The sequence below is a fragment of the Echinops telfairi genome, unplaced genomic scaffold (assembly GCF_000313985.2).
Source record: "Echinops telfairi isolate 266 unplaced genomic scaffold, ASM31398v2 ScPeMD7_7409;HRSCAF=8447, whole genome shotgun sequence".
Lineage (NCBI taxonomy): Eukaryota > Metazoa > Chordata > Mammalia > Afrosoricida > Tenrecidae > Echinops > Echinops telfairi.
This window is the reverse complement of record NW_022111309.1, coordinates 490488-509400: the sequence shown is the minus strand read 5'-3', so window position 1 is coordinate 509400 and position 18913 is coordinate 490488. Positions and strand designations below refer to the sequence as shown.

General features: G+C 45.9%; 1 protein-coding gene across 1 annotated transcript in view; it reads right to left on the bottom strand.

Moving 5' to 3' along the window:
- The window catches only part of ADAMTS17 (ADAM metallopeptidase with thrombospondin type 1 motif 17), a 432408-nt gene that overhangs the window by 341736 nt on the left and 71759 nt on the right, over nt 1-18913 (bottom strand). Inside the window, exons 5-6 of the mRNA XM_045296468.1 lie at nt 4277-4360; nt 3369-3526 (exon numbers count right to left, since the gene is read on the bottom strand). Coding sequence (XP_045152403.1) covers nt 3369-3526; nt 4277-4360 — 242 coding nt within the window. The remainder of the gene's footprint in view (nt 1-3368; nt 3527-4276; nt 4361-18913) is intronic.

Below are 18913 nucleotides of genomic sequence, written 5' to 3'. Positions count from 1 at the left end.
GCATAAGGTTGCCAACATGGGACCACCTTTTGAGGCAGGCAGAGTTCCAGCAGACAGGGCAGCAGAGGGACAGAGAGATCATCTCTGATCACCTTGAGAAAAGTTGTATGTTTCATTGGTGCTATACTGCACCCTGACTGGCTCATCTCTTCCTTGGGAAGCTAATGTCAGGGAATGTCCAATTGTCTACAAATGGGCTTTGGGTCTCCACTCCACACTCCCCCTCATTCACATTGATATGATTTTTTGCTCTGGGTCTTTGATGCCTGATACCCGATCCTGTCGACACCTCATGATCACACAGACTGGTGTGCTTCTTCCATGTATACTTAGTTGCTTCTCAGCTAGATGGCTGCTTGTTTATGTTCAAGCCTTTAAGACCCCAAACACTAGATCTTTTGATAGCCAAGCACAGTCAGCTTTCCTCACATTTGCTTATGCACCTATTTTGTCTGCAGCGATTGTACTGGGAAGGTGAGCATCACAGAATGCCAGGTTATTAGAACAAACAGTTCTTGCATTGAGGAAATACTTGAGTAGAGGCCCAACATGTCTGCTACCTTAACACTTAACATATAAATATATGTACTTAGATCTATTTCCCTATCTTTATATATAAATATATTTTCATAAATACATGCCTGTATTTAGACTTCTATAAATGCTCTTTGACTCCTCACTCTTTCTTCTATTTCCTTTTACTTTCCTCTTGTCCCACTATCATGTTCAGCCTTCATTTGTGTTTCAGTAATTCCCTTCGGCTTCATTGCCCTTGACCAAGACTCACCAGGCATCCTGTGCCCTCCTCACCATTGATTTTAGATCATTTGTTTTCTCTTGTCCCTGGATTTTTTAACACCTACTTCCTTTCCCACGCCTCCCCCTCTCCCATACCCCCCCTCCCAGAACTATAGGTCCCATTGTTTTCTCCTCCATAATGTTTATCCTGCCTATCTTATCTAGATAGACATGCAGAGACAATAATAAGCACAAAAACAAGACAGAGCAAAACAAAACCACAAAAGAAAACAAACAAAAACCAATGACAACAAAAAGAAAAGCCTATAAATACTTCCAGGTCTGTTTGTTGACCTTCAGGGGTGTTTTCTGGTCTAGTCTGATGGGGTGCCATGCCCTGGCCCCAAAGTCTATTTTTGGTATTCCCTGAAGACTGCATTGCTTTGCTCCCCTTGCTGCTCTGTGGCATGCCCTTAGCATTTTGGCCCAGTGGTGGGGTCAGATTGGGCACAATTTGAGTACATCTTAAGTCAGAAACCACCTACAATCACACATGGACTTGGTTCCCTCAGACTCCTGTTTGCTTCCTCAAATTAAATCCACCCTCAAAAGTTGGTACCCTTAAACTTAATACAACAAACCTCAAGGTGCATGAAAGAAAACTACACAGGCCCCAAACACAATTTCTAAGTTCCTTAAGTGAGGGCAGCTTCTGTGCTCTAGGGGGAGGGGGTGGTGGTAAGATAACTGGAGGTCCCTAGTACCCTCTGTGGGCAAGCAGGAGCCAGAACATGTTTATTCCTTGGTCCTTGGAAGCCTGTAACACAGCAGCCATATGGTAGATAATGAGAATTACAGATTAGTGCTTTCTAGAAATACTCAACCTACTTTTAGTCACATCTTAGAAAAGCAGCAAATATTTCAGAAGGAATCCCTAAGCTACAAAAGCACTTTTTAACCCCTTTTTTGGCAACTGATGAGGCATTTACAAGAATGACTAGGAGTCTGTAATTGCAATGTGTATGGTCTGTTAAGCTAAGGTGGTTAGGAGCAAAAGGGAAAGAAAGACTATAATTTAGGAAGTGGTCTTCTTAAATTAAAAACTAAAGCTCACATATTGCTAACAACTACAATGTAATTTTGATCATTTTAACCTTGTGGATTAAGTTCCTTTGTCTGCATACTTCTAAGGGAATTTTTGGTGTGAACCTGAATACATTTAACTTGTGTTGCTGAAGGAGAACAACCATAGAAAGTCAGTTTAATCTCATTGAAGTTTGAGATGTAGGAAAGAAACAAAATATTCCCTTGTTGCTGCTGCCCATAAAGGATGTGATCCTTAGTTCCAGTTGTCCCAGCAGAACCCCGATTGCCTAGCTCTGAAGAAGCTTGCATCTTTGCCCACTTCTGTTGTCCCTAAATGGAGGATGGAGTCTCTGCGTGGTATACACAGTTAATTCACTCGGCTGTTAATTGAAAGTCCACCCAGATGTGCCTCAAAAGAAAGGTCTAGTAATCTATTTCTGAAAAAGCAGCCATATGGAGTATAGTTGTACTCAGACAATATGCAATTTTCACAAGTCAACACTGACTCAATGACTACCGGTAACAGAGAGGCCAATGGACAGTTAGTTAAGTGAAGCCAGGCATAGCACTGAATATGGACTTGCTTCTGCAGGACGCTTGTGGAATCACCACTCTTCAGAATGGTGGGCCTGAGACAGTTTGGAAACAACTTCAAACACAGGTTAGCTCTTTCCTACTGGAAGTTTTATTTGATGGAAGGAGGGGGAGTGTCAATAATTAATTTTCTTCTAAGTTGTAAGACTCTAGATCACCCAGGATTTCAGCATACTTATAATGTTATGAACAATAATAGCAATAATATTGACTGATGCCTATTGTGCCCTTACTTCCTACCAGGTATTTTGAATTTTGTTGGGGCCAGGGCTGGACCATGCAGGCACTTCCCCCAGCTCTCCCGAAAAATCTCCTGCTGGACTGTGCCGCCCCTCCCCACCCCCATGCCCCTCAACCCCTGCCTCTCAAGGCCACAGCTGGACCGTGCAGTCCCTGCCTCCAGCATTCCAAGGAGCTTATCTCTCCGGCCCGGGTCTGTACAGCCCCTTCCCTCAGTGTTCCAGGATGATTTACTCACAGACCCATCGTGATTCAGACCCTGCCACTGCAGCACCAGAAGGCCTACTTCCTCTTAATAGTACATACGTCCTTGGCTCAAGGCCTGTACTTGTCCCACTGCCTCACCGCCAGGCGTGACTTCCCTGACCTAACTCATTGGGTCTCGAAACCGCCCGGACACTCAAGATGCCCCCTCCCCTTTCTCTTCTCTCCCTTCCCTCCTGGGAGTTCTTTCCCTGCCTCAGTGAAATCTTTCTCAACTTCACATTCCCAGCTAAGCTCTATCTCTGTCCCGCGCCTCCGTCTCCAACCTCTCAAATTTAATCCTCATACCTTGGAGGGAGGTACTATCATCTGGTCCCATTATATTGATGTGAAAACTGATGCTCAGAAAACTGAAGCTCAAGGTCTAATTTCTAAGCCTGAATTCTCAATCCATCCTTCTGTATTTCCTCCTCTCCACGTCTGCTAGGGTCTGAATTCAGCTTTACCTGGTCACAAAGACAGCTGCATCCACAGGGGGTGTATCATCCTTCCCACCTGGAACATGGTTGCTACCCAGGTACAGTGCTCCTCCGTATTCCTCATTCTGCCAGCGACAGAAGCTCTCCAGGGACCGCTCACCATGGTGCCCAATGGACAATTTGGCCTAAGAGAAATCAAAGGCAGTCAGAGAAGCAAACCCACACCGAAGGTAGCGTTTACATCCAAACTACAATGGAGTTAAATTTGAGAGAGCTCCTTCCGGAGACATCTTACAATGTCCCGCTGTCCCAAGTTGAAAACAAAACAGGCCTAGTTCTACTGATTATGCAACAGACACCATGGGCAGACAAACCACCAAGGGCCATGATTCAGGGGGAGACTAGATTCTAGAACACCATTTTCTCTATTTCAGACATTGTAGTGTACAAAACCAAGCAGTGGTTCTTCAATCTCATGTCTTTGCTTGACTCTGTAGGTAATGCTATCATGAGGGAAAGCGCTCAGTTGAGGACCACACAATAGTACTATGAAGCCCCATTTAGGTACAGCCCTGGGAAGTTGGGGGTGGGGGTTGCAATGGATCCAAGGTCCTAATCACCAAGCCTGCCCACTTAGCTGGGAGCCCAGTGTGAGACATACCACCATGAAAGAGAAATGTGAATGGATTTATTCCTAAGGGTTCCCCTAGGAGTAGACAAGCACAAACCATATTTTAGTAACAGTGCCTACCCTGGTCTCACCCCCAACACCCATGGCCACTGACCCAGGGCACACTGTCATATCCTGCAAAGCCAAGGCAGGAGAATGAGACAGACAACCGCCTGGACTCCTGCTCAGCACTTAATGAAAACCAGGGAGCTTAAAGAAGAGGCCATTTTTCTAAGAGCTCTGAAAGAGACTTCAAGGGACTTACAGGACGCTGCTGCAGCAGGACAAGCTTGCTAACTTGAATGTTAACTTTAATTCCAAGACTCTGGTGCTGAAACATATTGTATACCTATAAGACACAAAAAAGAAACAGATGAAGATACAAATGTGTGGGTATATAATACACACACATTGTCAGTAGGATAAGAGGATCCTAGAATGTAGTAAAGGACATTATATGAAGCTTAAAGAAGTGTGAATAAAGTGCAGGCTTCAATTAACAATGATGAATACATATTGGTACATTAATAGTAATAAATATACTATAATAATATAAAATATTAACAGTAGAAGAAATTGCAAAAGGAGGGGGTAGTACAAAAACTTATTTCTATCCATTTTTTCACAAGTGTAAAACTCTTCCCAAAGCAAAATTCTGTTCATTGAAAAAATTGTAAAATAAACATCTTATGTTCTTCTAGTTCAAAACATATCAAAAGAATATTTATGTGGAATTCAGATTTCGGTGTTCATAAGTAAAGTGTTATTGGCACATATAAAAATTACATATATATGAGCAATATATCCCAAACTTTGTTTAAAAGGCCTTCTGAGACCAAAGAAGCTCTCATACATCGGAAGACCTCTGTGGCACAGTGCTTTACCGGACACGGCGCTCTAGCCAGCGTCTTCGTAAGTCCCACCAAATGACAGTCCAAAAACTCGCTGCCATCCAGTCAATTCCAATGCATAGCAACCTGATAGGACAAAATGGAACTGCTCCTGTGGGTTTTCTAAAAGTATAACCCTTTGGGGAGTAGAAAGCCTCATCTTTCTCCCATGGAGATGGCTGGCAGTTTTGAACTGCTGACCTTGTGATTAGCAACCTAACATGTACCACCCTACACCACAAATGCTCCTAAAATAACTAGGTGAGATCCTGCAAAGTACTTATATTTCCTCTTTTCCTGATGGGTCTGGGTAGGTAAAGATGCTGGTATAATTCAATTGTGAGTGACTATTAATGATAATTATAAAGCTTGTAGCTCTAATGTGGGTATAAGTCAATCTTGCCATACTCCTGGGTATAAAATGAGCTATCTCAGAATCAGGAACAGGGGAATCTCACTACCCTCAAGAAAGAGCTAGGAGTGCAGCCCAGCCTGCGGACTCTGAGATCCTCTGCAATGAACCTCCTTGATCCAGAGATAGAGAGCTATGACATCACATAAGTAGACACGAACTGAGAGCCAATCGACATCAGAATTGGTCAACAACATTGAGGGTGAAGCCATGCCTGACCATTGCCTCACAAGAATGGACCTTGGGCTGATGTAGGGTTTGATGGGCCGCCCCCTTATGAAATCAGAGGTAGTCAGATCCTGTTCCTGACACTCCCCTCAAACAGTGTGTGTGTGTGTGTCCCTCTGGAATCATACACACATGTGCACAAAACAAGAAGGCTTCTAAAATTTCTTAAAAATATAGAATTAAAAAATAAGAATTTTTCCACAAACTTATTGAAGCCCTGTAGCATGCATGCATGCACCCATGCACGCATGCACATACACACAGTTAGACATCATTATATAGTAAGATATAGAGAACCAATTATTTTCATTTTAAAGAAATGGAATTTTTGATGCTCCTGGCAGAAGGCTTAAAACTCTAATTCTGGACTTTCCTTCAGGAAGTTGAAGGGGAATCTTACGGTGAGGAAGGGGTAGACAAGGGCATTTGGGCCCCTGCTACGCGTCAGTCTGTCATGAGCATATCACCAGCATCATCTCCAACCCTCACCACCACCTGCCCTAGTCTGCTGCCCTCCCCATCTCAGTCACCCAGACAAACACAACCTGCCTGTAGCCAGTCAACAAACCCAGACTCAAATCCCCCAAAAGTTTACATGCCTTTCTTTATTCTCTGCCCTCCTCAGGATAGCACGGCTGCCACTGAGATCGAGTTATAACCACAGAAAAGGATCTGTCTTCAACTTCGCACCTGTTGTTGGCAGAAGGAAATAACAAAGACCACTGTAGCAAAAGTCAAGAGAAGAGATACAGGAAACCTCAAGTGAAACAGAGGACAAAGGATAATGTGACAAAAAAAAAAATAGTTCATGAAAAGCATCCTACGCTCCCTCAATGCAAGAATACTTTGTTCTATTAAACTGGCTTTCTACGATACTCACCTTCCTGACACAATCACTGAAGACAACACGGGTGAATAAGCAAATGTGGTGAAGAAAACTGATGGTGCCCAGCTATCAAAAGATATAGCGTCTGGGGTCTTAAAGCCTTGAAGGTAAAAATGCAGCCATCTAGCTCAGAAGCAACAAAGCCCACATGGAAGAAGCACACCAGCCTGTGCGATCACGAGGTGTCGAAGGGGTCAGGTATCAGCCATCATCAGAACAAAAAATCATAGCATTGTGAATGAGGTGGAGTGCGGAGTGGCAACCCAAAGCCCATCTGTAGGCACTTGGACATCCCCTTACAGAAGGGTCACGGGGAGGAGACAAGCCAGTCAGGGTGCAATGTACCAACAATGAAACATACAACTTTCCCCTGTTCCTAAATGCTTCTCCCACCCCCACCCCCCACTATCATGATCCCAATTCTACCTTACAAATCTGGCTAGACCAGAGGCTGTACACTGGTACAGATAGGAACTGGAAACACAGGGAATCCAGGGTAGATGATCCCTTCAGGACCAGTGGTGCGAGTGGCGATACTGGGAGGGTGGGTTGCAAAGTGGGAACCAATTACAAGGATCTACATGTGACCTCCTCCCTGGGGGACGGACAACAGAAAAGTGGGTGAAGGGAGATGTCAGACAGTGTAAGATATGACAAAGTAATAATTTATAAATTATCAAGGGTTCCTGAGGGAAGTGGGAGAGGGGAGGGAGGAGAAAAAATGAGGAGCTGATACTAGGGGCTTAAGTGGAGAGCAAATGCTTTGAGAATGATGAGGGCAATGAATGTACAAATGTGCTTCACACAATTGATGTATGTATGGATTGTGATAGAGTTGTATGAGCCCCTAATAAAACGATTTAAAAAAAAGACAGGAAAGACAAGGAAAAAAAGCATCCTATTAGAGGCAACTCCACAGCAACTGTAGTAAGTTATGGATCAAAACCTCTCTAATGTTCCACTTATTTTGTGTCTTTTAGCTATAACTAGAAGGGAGAATTTTTCAGCAAGGACATTAAAGATCATTGCAGTTACTGCTTCATTTACAATATCAATCCATCAACAACCACAGAAAGCAATGATCACAGGAAGCCAGGGTCGAGGCAAGCAAAGTGAAACTGGTCAACATCTCCCGGTCTACCAGACACATCAGAAGCCAGGCACACACACACACACACACACACACACAGCATTTGAACACCTGTGGGGAACGGGGATTAGCTATGTCACCGCTGGATTTTCACTCATTGAAAACTATTAGTTGAACTCAATAATACCATTGTCTAATATTTTCTCCCACAAGGGAAAACAGAGCACTTTTTGTTGTTCTATTTTCACTTAATGTATGTTCACAATTTCTTTTTCTCAAGAACAAAATAGAAGCTATTTATTTTATAGTGGGCCAGTGCCAGGCCAATTCTGAAGTCATGTCTTAAACACCTATCCCCAAACCTGAGTAAAGATGGGGAAAGCACATAACTTTTTCCTTTTTTCTATATTTCAAGTACCACCTAATGGCTGTAATTCACATTTCCCCCCAAATATTCACTATTAGGGTTGGACCCAAACTGGAAAACCTCAGTTCATGAATTTTTAAAACATGGACAGTGAGGAGAATAAAAACATTAGGCTTTGAGAGAGAGAATTCAAGTTGTACAGTGTTTCACAGCATAACCTAACTACCCAGGGCCTGCCATTTACAGCAGTCAAACACCACAGACACATAAGGACTATTTTACGTGTTCTGAAATAAATTGATAAAGTGATTCCCAGGAACTCATAACAGGAGTGAAAGCCACATCAGAATGTGAAGGACACATACGGAATGATGCAAGCCTCGGGAGAAATGAAGCAAGAGGGAGAGACTGGCTTCTCAGAATCTCTAGTTTCCACCTTGCTGGTCTAACATTTCAGAATCACATGCATTCCATATAGATCAACCCTAAAGCTCAGTCATTCAATTCCCTTGGGGCTTGTTGTTGCTAGCTGCCCTTGCGCTGGTCCCTAAGACATGGTGACCCCAGGTACAATGCCTGTTCGAGCACCATCCTGGGGATCAACAGCAGGTTAGACCATGATGCGCGATAGAGTTTCATTGGCTGATCTTTGGAAGCAAACAGGCAAGCTTTTCTTCTTACTCTGTCTTAGCCAAAAGCGCCACAAAAAACTTGCTTAACTTCATAGCAGCACACACACCTCCACTGACAGATGGGTGGTGGGTATGCATGAAGTGCACCGACCAGGAATCAAACCCAAGTCTCCACATGGAAAGCAAGAATCCTACCCCTGAAACACCACAGACCTCTGAAGAAATCCACACGCAGAAACGCTATGCAGTGAAGAGGCAAGCGTTAGGCTCTAACCTGTGTTCTAGCAAACCTACAGAAAGGCCTTTCTTCTCGACACAAACTGGGGCATCCTCATCTGAAACAGCAGGTATTTGACCCGGACATGCCTGAAGTGCCATATCTGTGGCCTCGCACGCCCTGGGCCACAGCTATGCTGAGCAGCAGAGCCGACTGGACTCAGCGCCTGGCAGCCCTGCTAGGGGCACAGGGGAAGACTTCACAAGCGCCACAGCACTCTCCACACAGCGGCCTCCAGGACGTGGATCAACTCTCCCAGTCTTTTCCCATGGAAACCTGGAGGCTGTTTCTTTCCTTATCCAATGTTAAGGGAGACACCTGGTTGAGCTGAGAAGCGTGTGGCCAAGTGTCTGGAAAAGTCTGTCTCCGGCCTCCAGATGTGGCTGCGTCCCAGGCAAGTGTTTGGGGCCCTGGCTCTGTGTGTCACATTTCCTTGGCAGCTGGAGGCCAAGTCGGCAGGCCTGCTGCCAATGGTTCACTGTAACTCTCTGGGCTGGCAACAGAGAGCGTGGCTGGAGGGGACCGGGACCAAGGAAGGAGCAGATGTCAGGCTGTCGGAGGAGCTGCCTACACTGCTTTCCATCTTCACGAAAGCGGGGCCTCTCTGTGAGACTGGGTGTTAGTTCTGTGTGAGCCCCGTGTTGTATCCTCAGGGCCTCCCCCCACGAAAGCTAAGGACCACATTCTGCAGCACAGCTGTTCTGAGTCGGGTCCCCAGTGTCAGCACTACTGCCCAAGAACTTGGAAATGCAAGTTCTCACCACCACCCCACGTGGTGACTCAGAAACCTGGAGAGGTGGTGTTGGGAGTGGGGGAGGGGGCATCTGAGGCTGACAATTCCTTGGGGGATCTCGACTCTGCTGGAGTGTGAGAATCTGGGCTCAGCTAGTTACACCCATTACCAGAGAACAGTGTCTTGTCTGTTTCACATGGTAATTGAATAAAATTTATGTCATTTTTCCTCCAAACAGACCAGGCCTGGAATGTCTCAGGTTTTTCATTCCATCCCATAGTTGTTAAGGACGCTAAAAACAACCCAAGCTCTGATGAGCAGCCCGGCTTTCCAGTCCAGCTGTCCAACTCTGCAATGTGCTCTATTAAATGTCCCTTTTCCTGTGCGTCCCCGTGCCCTCAAGTAAACCACGCCAAGTTAGGCCCTGAGAAGACACCACTGCGCATCTGGAGAATGAAAAGAAGTGAGCCCGGGTGCCCTTCAGCTCAACGGCCTGGAAAAGGCTTTGGAAGAAACTTGTTCCTTCACCTCGGCAGGCGAGTGGTGCCCAGGGGACATGGAGCCAGGGGCACTCCACACACCTTGAGCGAGGGCCTAGGCCCTAGGGAAACAGGTGTAAAACGCAAACCAGTTCACACTACTCTGGGGGATCTACCCAAGCTGCGGTTCGTTTCCGGGACTTAGTTGGTCCACTGCTCCTTTTCAGGAAAATGACTGACTGACTGACTGACTGACTGACTGACTGAATGCTCAGTGCCCCCGGACATTAAAAATATTTGTGCTGGAGCCCATGATCCAGGATAAACTGTAGGTTTCTACTTTCGCAGCCCCCCTGGATTGTTCCAGAGCCCCTCTGGAGAGGGGCATCCCTCACTTTGGGAAATACTGCTCTGGCAGCTTCACTGAGCACCGAGAAGAACACTCACTCTCCATGTCCGAAGGCTACAAAACTCTCCCACCTCTCCCGCAATACCCCTTACTGCCTGCCCCTCACCACCCAGAGCCGTCTCGTTCTGCAGGTTAGTAAACTCAGAGCCTGCTTTTCAGGGTAGAGGAGTCCTTCTCGAAGAGCCAGACTGTGAGGCACAGGAAACCCTCCTCTCCCGGGCTCTCTGCAGGCAGTTTTCACTGCCTTTTTCCTTCTGACTGATCCGTGTGCAGACCATTATCTGCTGTTCCCATCACATGCGCTCTGAGAGGAGGACACTCCTTTTGTAGCCCGAGAACAGCACCCAGCACCTACTAGAGAGACAGACAGCAAGAAAGCTGCCGCCCGGCTCATAGCGACCTTATATGCAGCAGGGCAAACTGTTGCTCTGCGCCGCATCAGCCTCATGATCACTGGCATGTTTCCATCTATTATTGTGGCTACTGGGCTATGGCGGGTCCCCCTGCCCTCTCTGCCCTCGACTTCTCCCAACACAATGTCTCCTCGGGCAGCACTTGAGCCCTCTTCGTGGCACATCCGAAGCACGTGGGACAGTGTTCTGTTGTGATCTGTGGGTTGTCGTGCGCTGTTTTTGCTCAACAGATTGCCAGGCCTTCCCTTGTAGTCCACCTTAGGCTGGGCCTCTGCTGACTCCTGCCCACCAGGGTGACCCGTTGGCATTGGAAATGCTGGTGACATGGCTCCCACCATTGCAGCAACAGGAAATGGACTCCCATATGACAATGTGAGAGATCTCCCCAGTGGCCAATCAACACAGCTGAGAGAATAGCCTCCTCTGGCTACACAAGTAGGGAGGTGACTACGACACTCTATCAACCATAGGCCAACTTCTTTTGGGTTTTTTTTACATTTTTAAAATTTATTTTTCTGTTTTTTGTTTTTTTAATCATTTTATTAGGGGCTCATACAACTCTTATCACAATCCATACATACATCAATTGTGTAAAGCACATTTGTACATTCATTGCCCTCATCATTCTCAAAACATTTGCTCTCCACTTAAGCCCCTGGCATCAGCTCCTCATTTTTTCCCCTCCCTCCCCTCTCCCCCCTCCCTCATGAGCCCTTGATAATTTATAAATTATTATTTTGTCATATCTTACACTGTCTGACATCTCCCTTCACCCACTTTTCTGTTGTCCATCCCCCAGGGAGGAGGTCACTTGTAGATCCTTGTAATCGGTTCCCCCTTTCCAACCCACCCTCCCTCTACGCTCCCAGTATCACCACTCACACCACTGGTCCTGAAGGGATCATCCACCCTGAATTCCCTGTGTTTCCAGTTCCTATCTGTACCAGTGGACATCCTCTTGTCTAGCCAGACTTGCAAGGTAGAATTCGGATCATGTCAGTGGGGGGAGGAGGGTGAAGCATTTAGGAACTAGAGGAAAGTTGTATTTTTCATTCTGTGGGGCAGAGTTCAAGTATGCCTCCACCCACCATTATTCTTACCCTATTGTTACACCATCCATCCATCCTTAGCACTCCTTCTCTGCTAAGTTTGATAATCCATTATAATGGCCACGTAGAACTCACAGACAATATTCATAGTCCTGAGGTTTATTAGCAAGGCCAACAGATTAGATTCTCTCTTGTGTTTACTCATTCAGCCACACCAATCCTAGTCAGAAAAGTGTAACAAAGTTCCCTTGGGACCAGTGAATACCCAAAGGGCACTTCAGTCTGCAAATCAGCCTGTTGCCCAAAGGCTCTCAGCTTTATTCATTCCATGGACTAGGAAGCCCACCACTGCCTACTGGTCTCCATGCTGCTGCTGCTGCTGCCCCTTCAATTCTCCAAACAGGAAGTATGCTGCACTTCCCTCTCAGTCCTGAGAGTTTCCCTGGCTTCTGAGATGGCTCACTTTATACCCAGTGGAATGATAAACTGACCAATTCCCACATAAGAGCTTCACACACCTATTTGCATACAGTCATTGTGTGGGAATTAAAATATTATTGAATAGAAGAGCCAAACAAAGTAATTCAACCACACACAGCAGAATGCAATGAAGAAGTCAATCTCTTCCATAAGGCCATCTTTGTAATGGCTAAATGCTTGGTGGGATTTTTTTTCCTCTCACTAAACAGTATCTTACTACTGACCTGATGACCTGCTTCTGTTAAGATCATATTGAGTTCTACTCTATAACACATGAGGTCTCCGTGAGTCAGAATCGACTCAAGGGCAATTAGCAACCCCTATTCTTTTAGAGGACCCTCTCCCCACTGAGTGAGCTCTCCCAATGCAGAAACCAAAGGGTGTTGAGACCCATCTGTGTTTGCCTCACCTGCGCAACTAGAGTACCATTCTAGAGTCCCACCCTGACCTTGAGTTCCTGAAAAAGGGCGATGGGAGGAGATGGTGCTCTGGAAACAGAGACAGGACACCTACACTCATAATGTCACCCAGAGGCAGCCCATGTGCTCTGTCCTGCCTCCTAGCATCTGCAAGGCATATGCTTTTCTCTGGAGGGGTTGAGGAACATTTAGCCCTCAGGTTGTATAAGGCCTTCCACAGCATCAAAGAACAGCTAACATCACATGCCTCACCAAAGAAATGCAGCTCCAGCCACTGTATTTTACCACTGCCACCGAGTCTACCCTATGAGACAGGGTAGAACTGGCCCTGTGTGTTTCCAAGACTGTAACTCTTTATGAGAGTATAAAGCCCCATTGGAGTGGCTGGTGGCTTTGAACTGCTGCCTTTGTAGTCAGCAGCCCAATATATAACTACTATGACACCAGGGCTCCTAGCCATCACATCAGGGGTGAGTTAATGAAATGTTGGACCAGCATGGCCTGTGAAGGATGATACAGATTACCAAATGGCCCTAGGCAGAAGAAAGTTCCCCCTGCTCTAGAACCTGGGGACACCTCCTTGAATTCCTCCAAAGATGACTCTTCTTCTGCCTAGACAGTCCAAATCCAGTTTCTGATGTGATCAAAAGTTCTGCCAGGCACCTGTGCCCAGCTCACTCTGGGCTTCGTCTGAAACAGGAAGCCCTCTAAGAAAAGCGAGTGTCCGATTCCAGCCCCATCTTTCCAAGTCCTCGGACAAGACTCTGCAGCTATGACTCTATCACTGGAGGCATCGCTCCCCAGGACTATGTGTGCCAGGTACACAGAGCAGCTCGCTGGGAACCCTCCAAGCACAGTTCCCTTCACCAGGCTGGAGTGATCTCCTCCATCTGCTGGCAGCCACTGTGAAAGACGTGGGAGCCCACAGGGCAAATAAGGATGACTACAACACTAACCTCCAGGGCTGCATCAGCTGAGTAAAAGGGAACAGAGTGCAGGTCAAGACATGGACAGACCCAGGTCATGGTATGGGATTATGACCACACCAAAGAGGGAGGTGCCCCATCAACCACACACACTGCAGGACTCAGAGCTGTTCAGTAGCAAAATGTTTGTTCTGTTGGAAGAAAACCCTACTGAGCATACTGTGGCAAAAATTTAAGGGAAGAACATTACTACAGTTGTCATGTGTTGAAATAATTTTGGTCAGTTGCATGCAAACATTTCACCTTGGAAGTGATGATGGGGCGGTGGGGTGGGGGTGGGGGGTCCTCCACCCTCTGCTTCACAGTCCTGGCCTTGGGTTCCAAAGGTTCCCATTGCCCTCTCTGTAAAGTGTGAATGAGGAAAGCTGACAGCTAGGGAGAGCAGGGACCTGAAGTCAGCCAGCTTGCTGCCGGGCTCTAGTCAGGATGCCATAATCACTTCTTTCATTCCTCCCCAAACATGTTATTGGGCCATTGAGGAATCCCTTATTGAATACATGGTTCTGACTCATGCTGACCCACATGAAACAGAACAAACTATTGCACCCTCCTGCACCAAATTCATGATCAGTGACACGCTCAAGTTCACCATTGTGGCCACTGTGGATTTCGAGTGACTTCCAGCCCGCAGGCTTATCCAATATACTGAACAGTCTTCGATTCAGACCACAGGCTTTCCATTGCCTGGTTCTTAGCAGCACATCACCAGGTGTTCTGTCTAAGGCTGTCCACCATGGATAACCCTGCAGGTATTTGAAATACCAGTGGCAGGGCTTCCAGCATCACAGCACCACACATACCACCACATACAGCGCACTGATAGATGGGGGGAAATGGCAATGACTCCCTGCTCTGGACAAAAGTGAGTGAATTGCAGCCTCACAGCCCCTAAGTTTTGGATGTGTTGCAGCACAAGTTACCAGCTTGCCTCAGGGACACAACCTGTCTGGGTTTCTAAAGAGTTAAGGCAGCATGCATGGGTGAATTGGGCAGGCCTGTGTCATGGGGCCAGAGACCAAGTGAGAGACCAAGGTAGACTGGAAGCCTAGACATTTGTGCCCAGTGCTATTGCCACAACTTGGAGAAAGACATATAGGGGAGAACTGGCAATTAACTTTATCAGGTTTCTCCCAGAGTTACGAGCCCACCAAACATGTTCTAGAGGGGCCATATGGTTCAATGACTTCACATTCTCATTTGTTGCTCCTAAAGGTTTATCTGATGACCTGTCCTTCTGCCCCAGCACAACTATTTCTTATTGGGTCAAGTACCAGTCAGAGGGTGGGGTTGGGGGAGTACATTAGGAAAAGCCTGCCTGCCCTTGACAGACAAAGATGGCTAGTTTCAAAGGGCCCCAGGACAATGAGCCATCTCCTTGGTATCAGACAGAATGACCAAGGCACCACCCTACCTCGGAATTTCATGGATGAAGACTGCTTAAGCCCCTGCAGCTGCCACTCCTACCCATTCCCTCCTTGTTTACCCTCCTGCAGCTTCTCTCCCATGACTCTCTCTCTCTCTTTCCCTCCCTCTCTGCTCCCATGACTCTCTCGCTCTCGCTCTTGCTCTGTCTCTCTCGCTCTCCTCTTCCCTCCCTCCCAGGCAGCATGACTTCGAATCTCTCCCAGAAGTGCAGAATAACCTTCTCTGTTTCCTACTCTCTGACCTGGCTTCAGTTATTCTTTGCAGCGAACCTAATATTTCCACACACACACCCTGTCTTAAAGGTTATCTTACTAGCAGAAACCCTTTTCTAAAATAGCCAACATGCCCACTACCACGTGGCTCACAGCAACCCTATATGTACGCTGTACTCTCCAGCTTTTTCACCATTTGATCTTTGGAAGTAGATCAACAAGCCTCTCTTCTGAGTTACCTATAGGAAGATTTGAACTTCCAATCTTTCAGTTGGTAGCTGAGCATGTTACCTCTTTTTACCACTCCAAGACAGTCACAGGAAAGGTATATTATCTGAATGAAAACTCCCTGAGTGGCACAAATGATTTGCTCTTGGCTGCTGAGCTAATGGTTGGCAGTTTGAATTCACCCAATACGCCATGGAAAGAAACTCTGGACATTGGCTTCGGTAAAGATTACAACATGAACGGAGTTGGAAGATAGTATGCTGACTGAAATAAGCACATCACAAAAAGTCAAATACTCTATAGCCTCATATATATACACACATATATATATATATATTTTTAAAAGAAAGGCAAATGTATAGAAAGCAAAGTTTATTAGTAGTTACCAGGGGTGAGAGGGAAGAGTGGGTTAACAATGAAAGAAATATTGCACTAATTAAGGGTAGGGTTATGCAACTGATTTATAATTTCAATCAATAATTTGTTACCTGTAAAACACTGAATTGGCAAAAGTTGTGTGATCCATATATTTACAACAGCAACGAGAGAGAGATGCTTATGTACAGTCAAAATCCTTATGAAATTTGGTTTCTTAGTTTAGTCTTTGTTCAAATTAAACATGGCTTAATGACATGTTTAATTTTTCTGTTCTACTTCCAAAATTGTTGTACAGTGCTTAAGTCTTAAAAGCTTTCAAGCAACCATCTAAGGTACAACAGTTCTCCATTCGCCTTGAACAACAGAGCTAAGAGGGTCAGAAAAAAAATGAGGACATACGAAATGTAAAGGTAACTGCCTCCTATGCCATAAGACCAGAAGAACTAGATGGTGCCCAGCTACCATTAGGGAACACTTTGATCAAAGATCCTATAACGGTACCTTGATCAAAAGGGGGAGGAGAAGGGAGAGATGTAAATCATAATTCACAAATTTTATGGATTCTAGAATTCCTAGAGCCAAGAAGTTTCCATGAATCCCTGAAACTATTGTACAGAGATAATCTTTAAATCAAAAATATCCTCTGAAGCGTTCATAAAACCAAATAATAGTTTGCCCAACTAGCAAAAAATGTCTGCATCGAGAGTTAGTTTTTTAAGAACTTTGAATATGGAAGCAAATTTACGAGAACAACTTGAAAGATTAGATAGGAACCTTAGGAAGCGGTGAAGTCATGTTAACGGGGGAAAAATTACTCAGAAAGAGAAGGTAAAATGATTGTACAACTCAAAGAATGCTATCGGTGTTACCAAGATCCATGGAGAAACTGCCAAATTGGTATATTTTGCTACTTATTCTCTCAACCACAACAAAATTAATTAAAGTTAAAGTTACAGCTCCCAAATACCCTAAGGCAGGCGTCCTCAAACTACAGCTCACGGGTCACATGCGGCCCACCAAGGACATTTATCCAGCCCGCCAGGTGTTTCTGCCCCGTTTGTTTTTTTTACTTCAAAATAAGATGTGTGCAGTGTGCACAGGAATTTGTTCATGGTTTTTATAAACTATAGCCTGGCCCTCCAACGGGTCTGAGGGACAGTGAACTGGCCCCCTGTTTAAAAAGTTTGAGGACCCCTGCCCTAAGGACTAGTAAGTAAGACCTGGGGTTGCTAACCTGATGTCAACAGGTTTGGTTTTAATGCCTAACTGTAATATACTTTAAGTTTATCCTCTGGTGACTGCCAACTAGATGCAGGAAAGATTCTGGAAAGCAGTCAGACACCACCAACCCTCATCCAGGGATTCATCTGGGCAGAATTGCACAAGGGAAACTTGGAGTTGTGCAAATGAAGAACATGGAAATATTTCTCCAAAAACAGTGCCAAGCACCAGGACCAGTTAGTGGAATTCCCCCAGTGCATACCTTCCAAAGGGGATGTTTCAGAGCCCTCCCCTGCATTCACAGAGGCCCTGGCCCTGCAAACAGCATCGGTTGCACCTACACCTCAACATACGGCTGGTTTGCTTTGCAGAATAGCTTGTAGGTGAGGATGGCAGCTGGGTCCAAATGAACTCCACATAAAAATATCTATCTTTGAAGGGCTCCTAAGAAAGCTGCAGTGTTAAGGTACATGAGAAGAGATTGAATTTGCTACAAATAGAGTGTTATTGGTGATGGTTATCACTAAATTAGCCCTAACCCTACATACATTGGACAGAATGCTGCCCAACCCTGCACCATCCCTATCGTTGTACCATTGTGATCCATTGAGTTTTCATTGGCTGGTTTTTAGGAAGCCTTTCTTCCTACTCTGGAAGCTCCACTGGATAGCTAAGTATGAGGTGCCTTGGTTGGGAATCTAAGTTAAGTCTCACATGGAAAGTGATAATTCCACCATGGAACCACCAATGTGCCCACACAAATAGATGCCAACACAAATCAGACCCATTATGATGAGGTCAGCTCTGACCGTGGTGATCCGACATGTGTCAGAGAAGAACTGTGCTCCACGGATTTCCAATGAGGTCATCTTGCTGAATCAGATCCCCAGACTCTTCTTCTGAGGTACCTCTTGGTAGACTCAAACCTCCAAACTTCTGGTCAGCAGCTGAGCAATGAACCACTTGCACCACCCAGGAACGTCATATAAATAGATACAGGTTCCTAAAGTAGGCACTGGAAAGTACCTCTATAGCAAGCAGGGTCCCTGTTGGCCTCACCATGCTTGCTAAGCTAAGTTGTCCTGTGATTACTTAGGGTGAGATTTGGCTGGGATGGCTACATTCTATGTCACCTTGGCATTATCCCTAACCCTTTTTGTTCTTGGGCTCCCTGGGCTCCTTCAGCCCCCGGGAACACTCCAATAAATGAGCTATTAGACCCTGTCCCCACCACAAAGGCGAGCAAATATTGGGAGCTTTTGTCCAGGCTAATGTATGCCACTTTTGCCACCCAGATGCTGCTTATTGCCCAGAACAGGATCCAACCAGGAATGGAAGGTCAGGAGCTTATCTGAGCTTCTATACCCAGGTCCATCCACAGCTTCAGCAACTCACCTCTGAGCCTTTCTCAGCTCTAACACACAGGTAAGGTGACCAGACGTCCTGCTTTTGGCAGGACAGTCCCGATTTTTAACAATTTGTCCTGCGGCCCACAGCATTTTTTAAAAGTCCCAGTTTTTTGAAAGACTGCACAAGCTAGGGTATACAGTTTTCGGCTGCCATGTGGCTATTTCGCCAGGATATGAGTTTTAGGGGTGTTCCATCTCCCATACCACACAGCATGCCTCCCCTCCTGCCCTTCCTCTTAAGACCCTCTGTCCCTTCATCGCCCTCCCCACCCCACCATC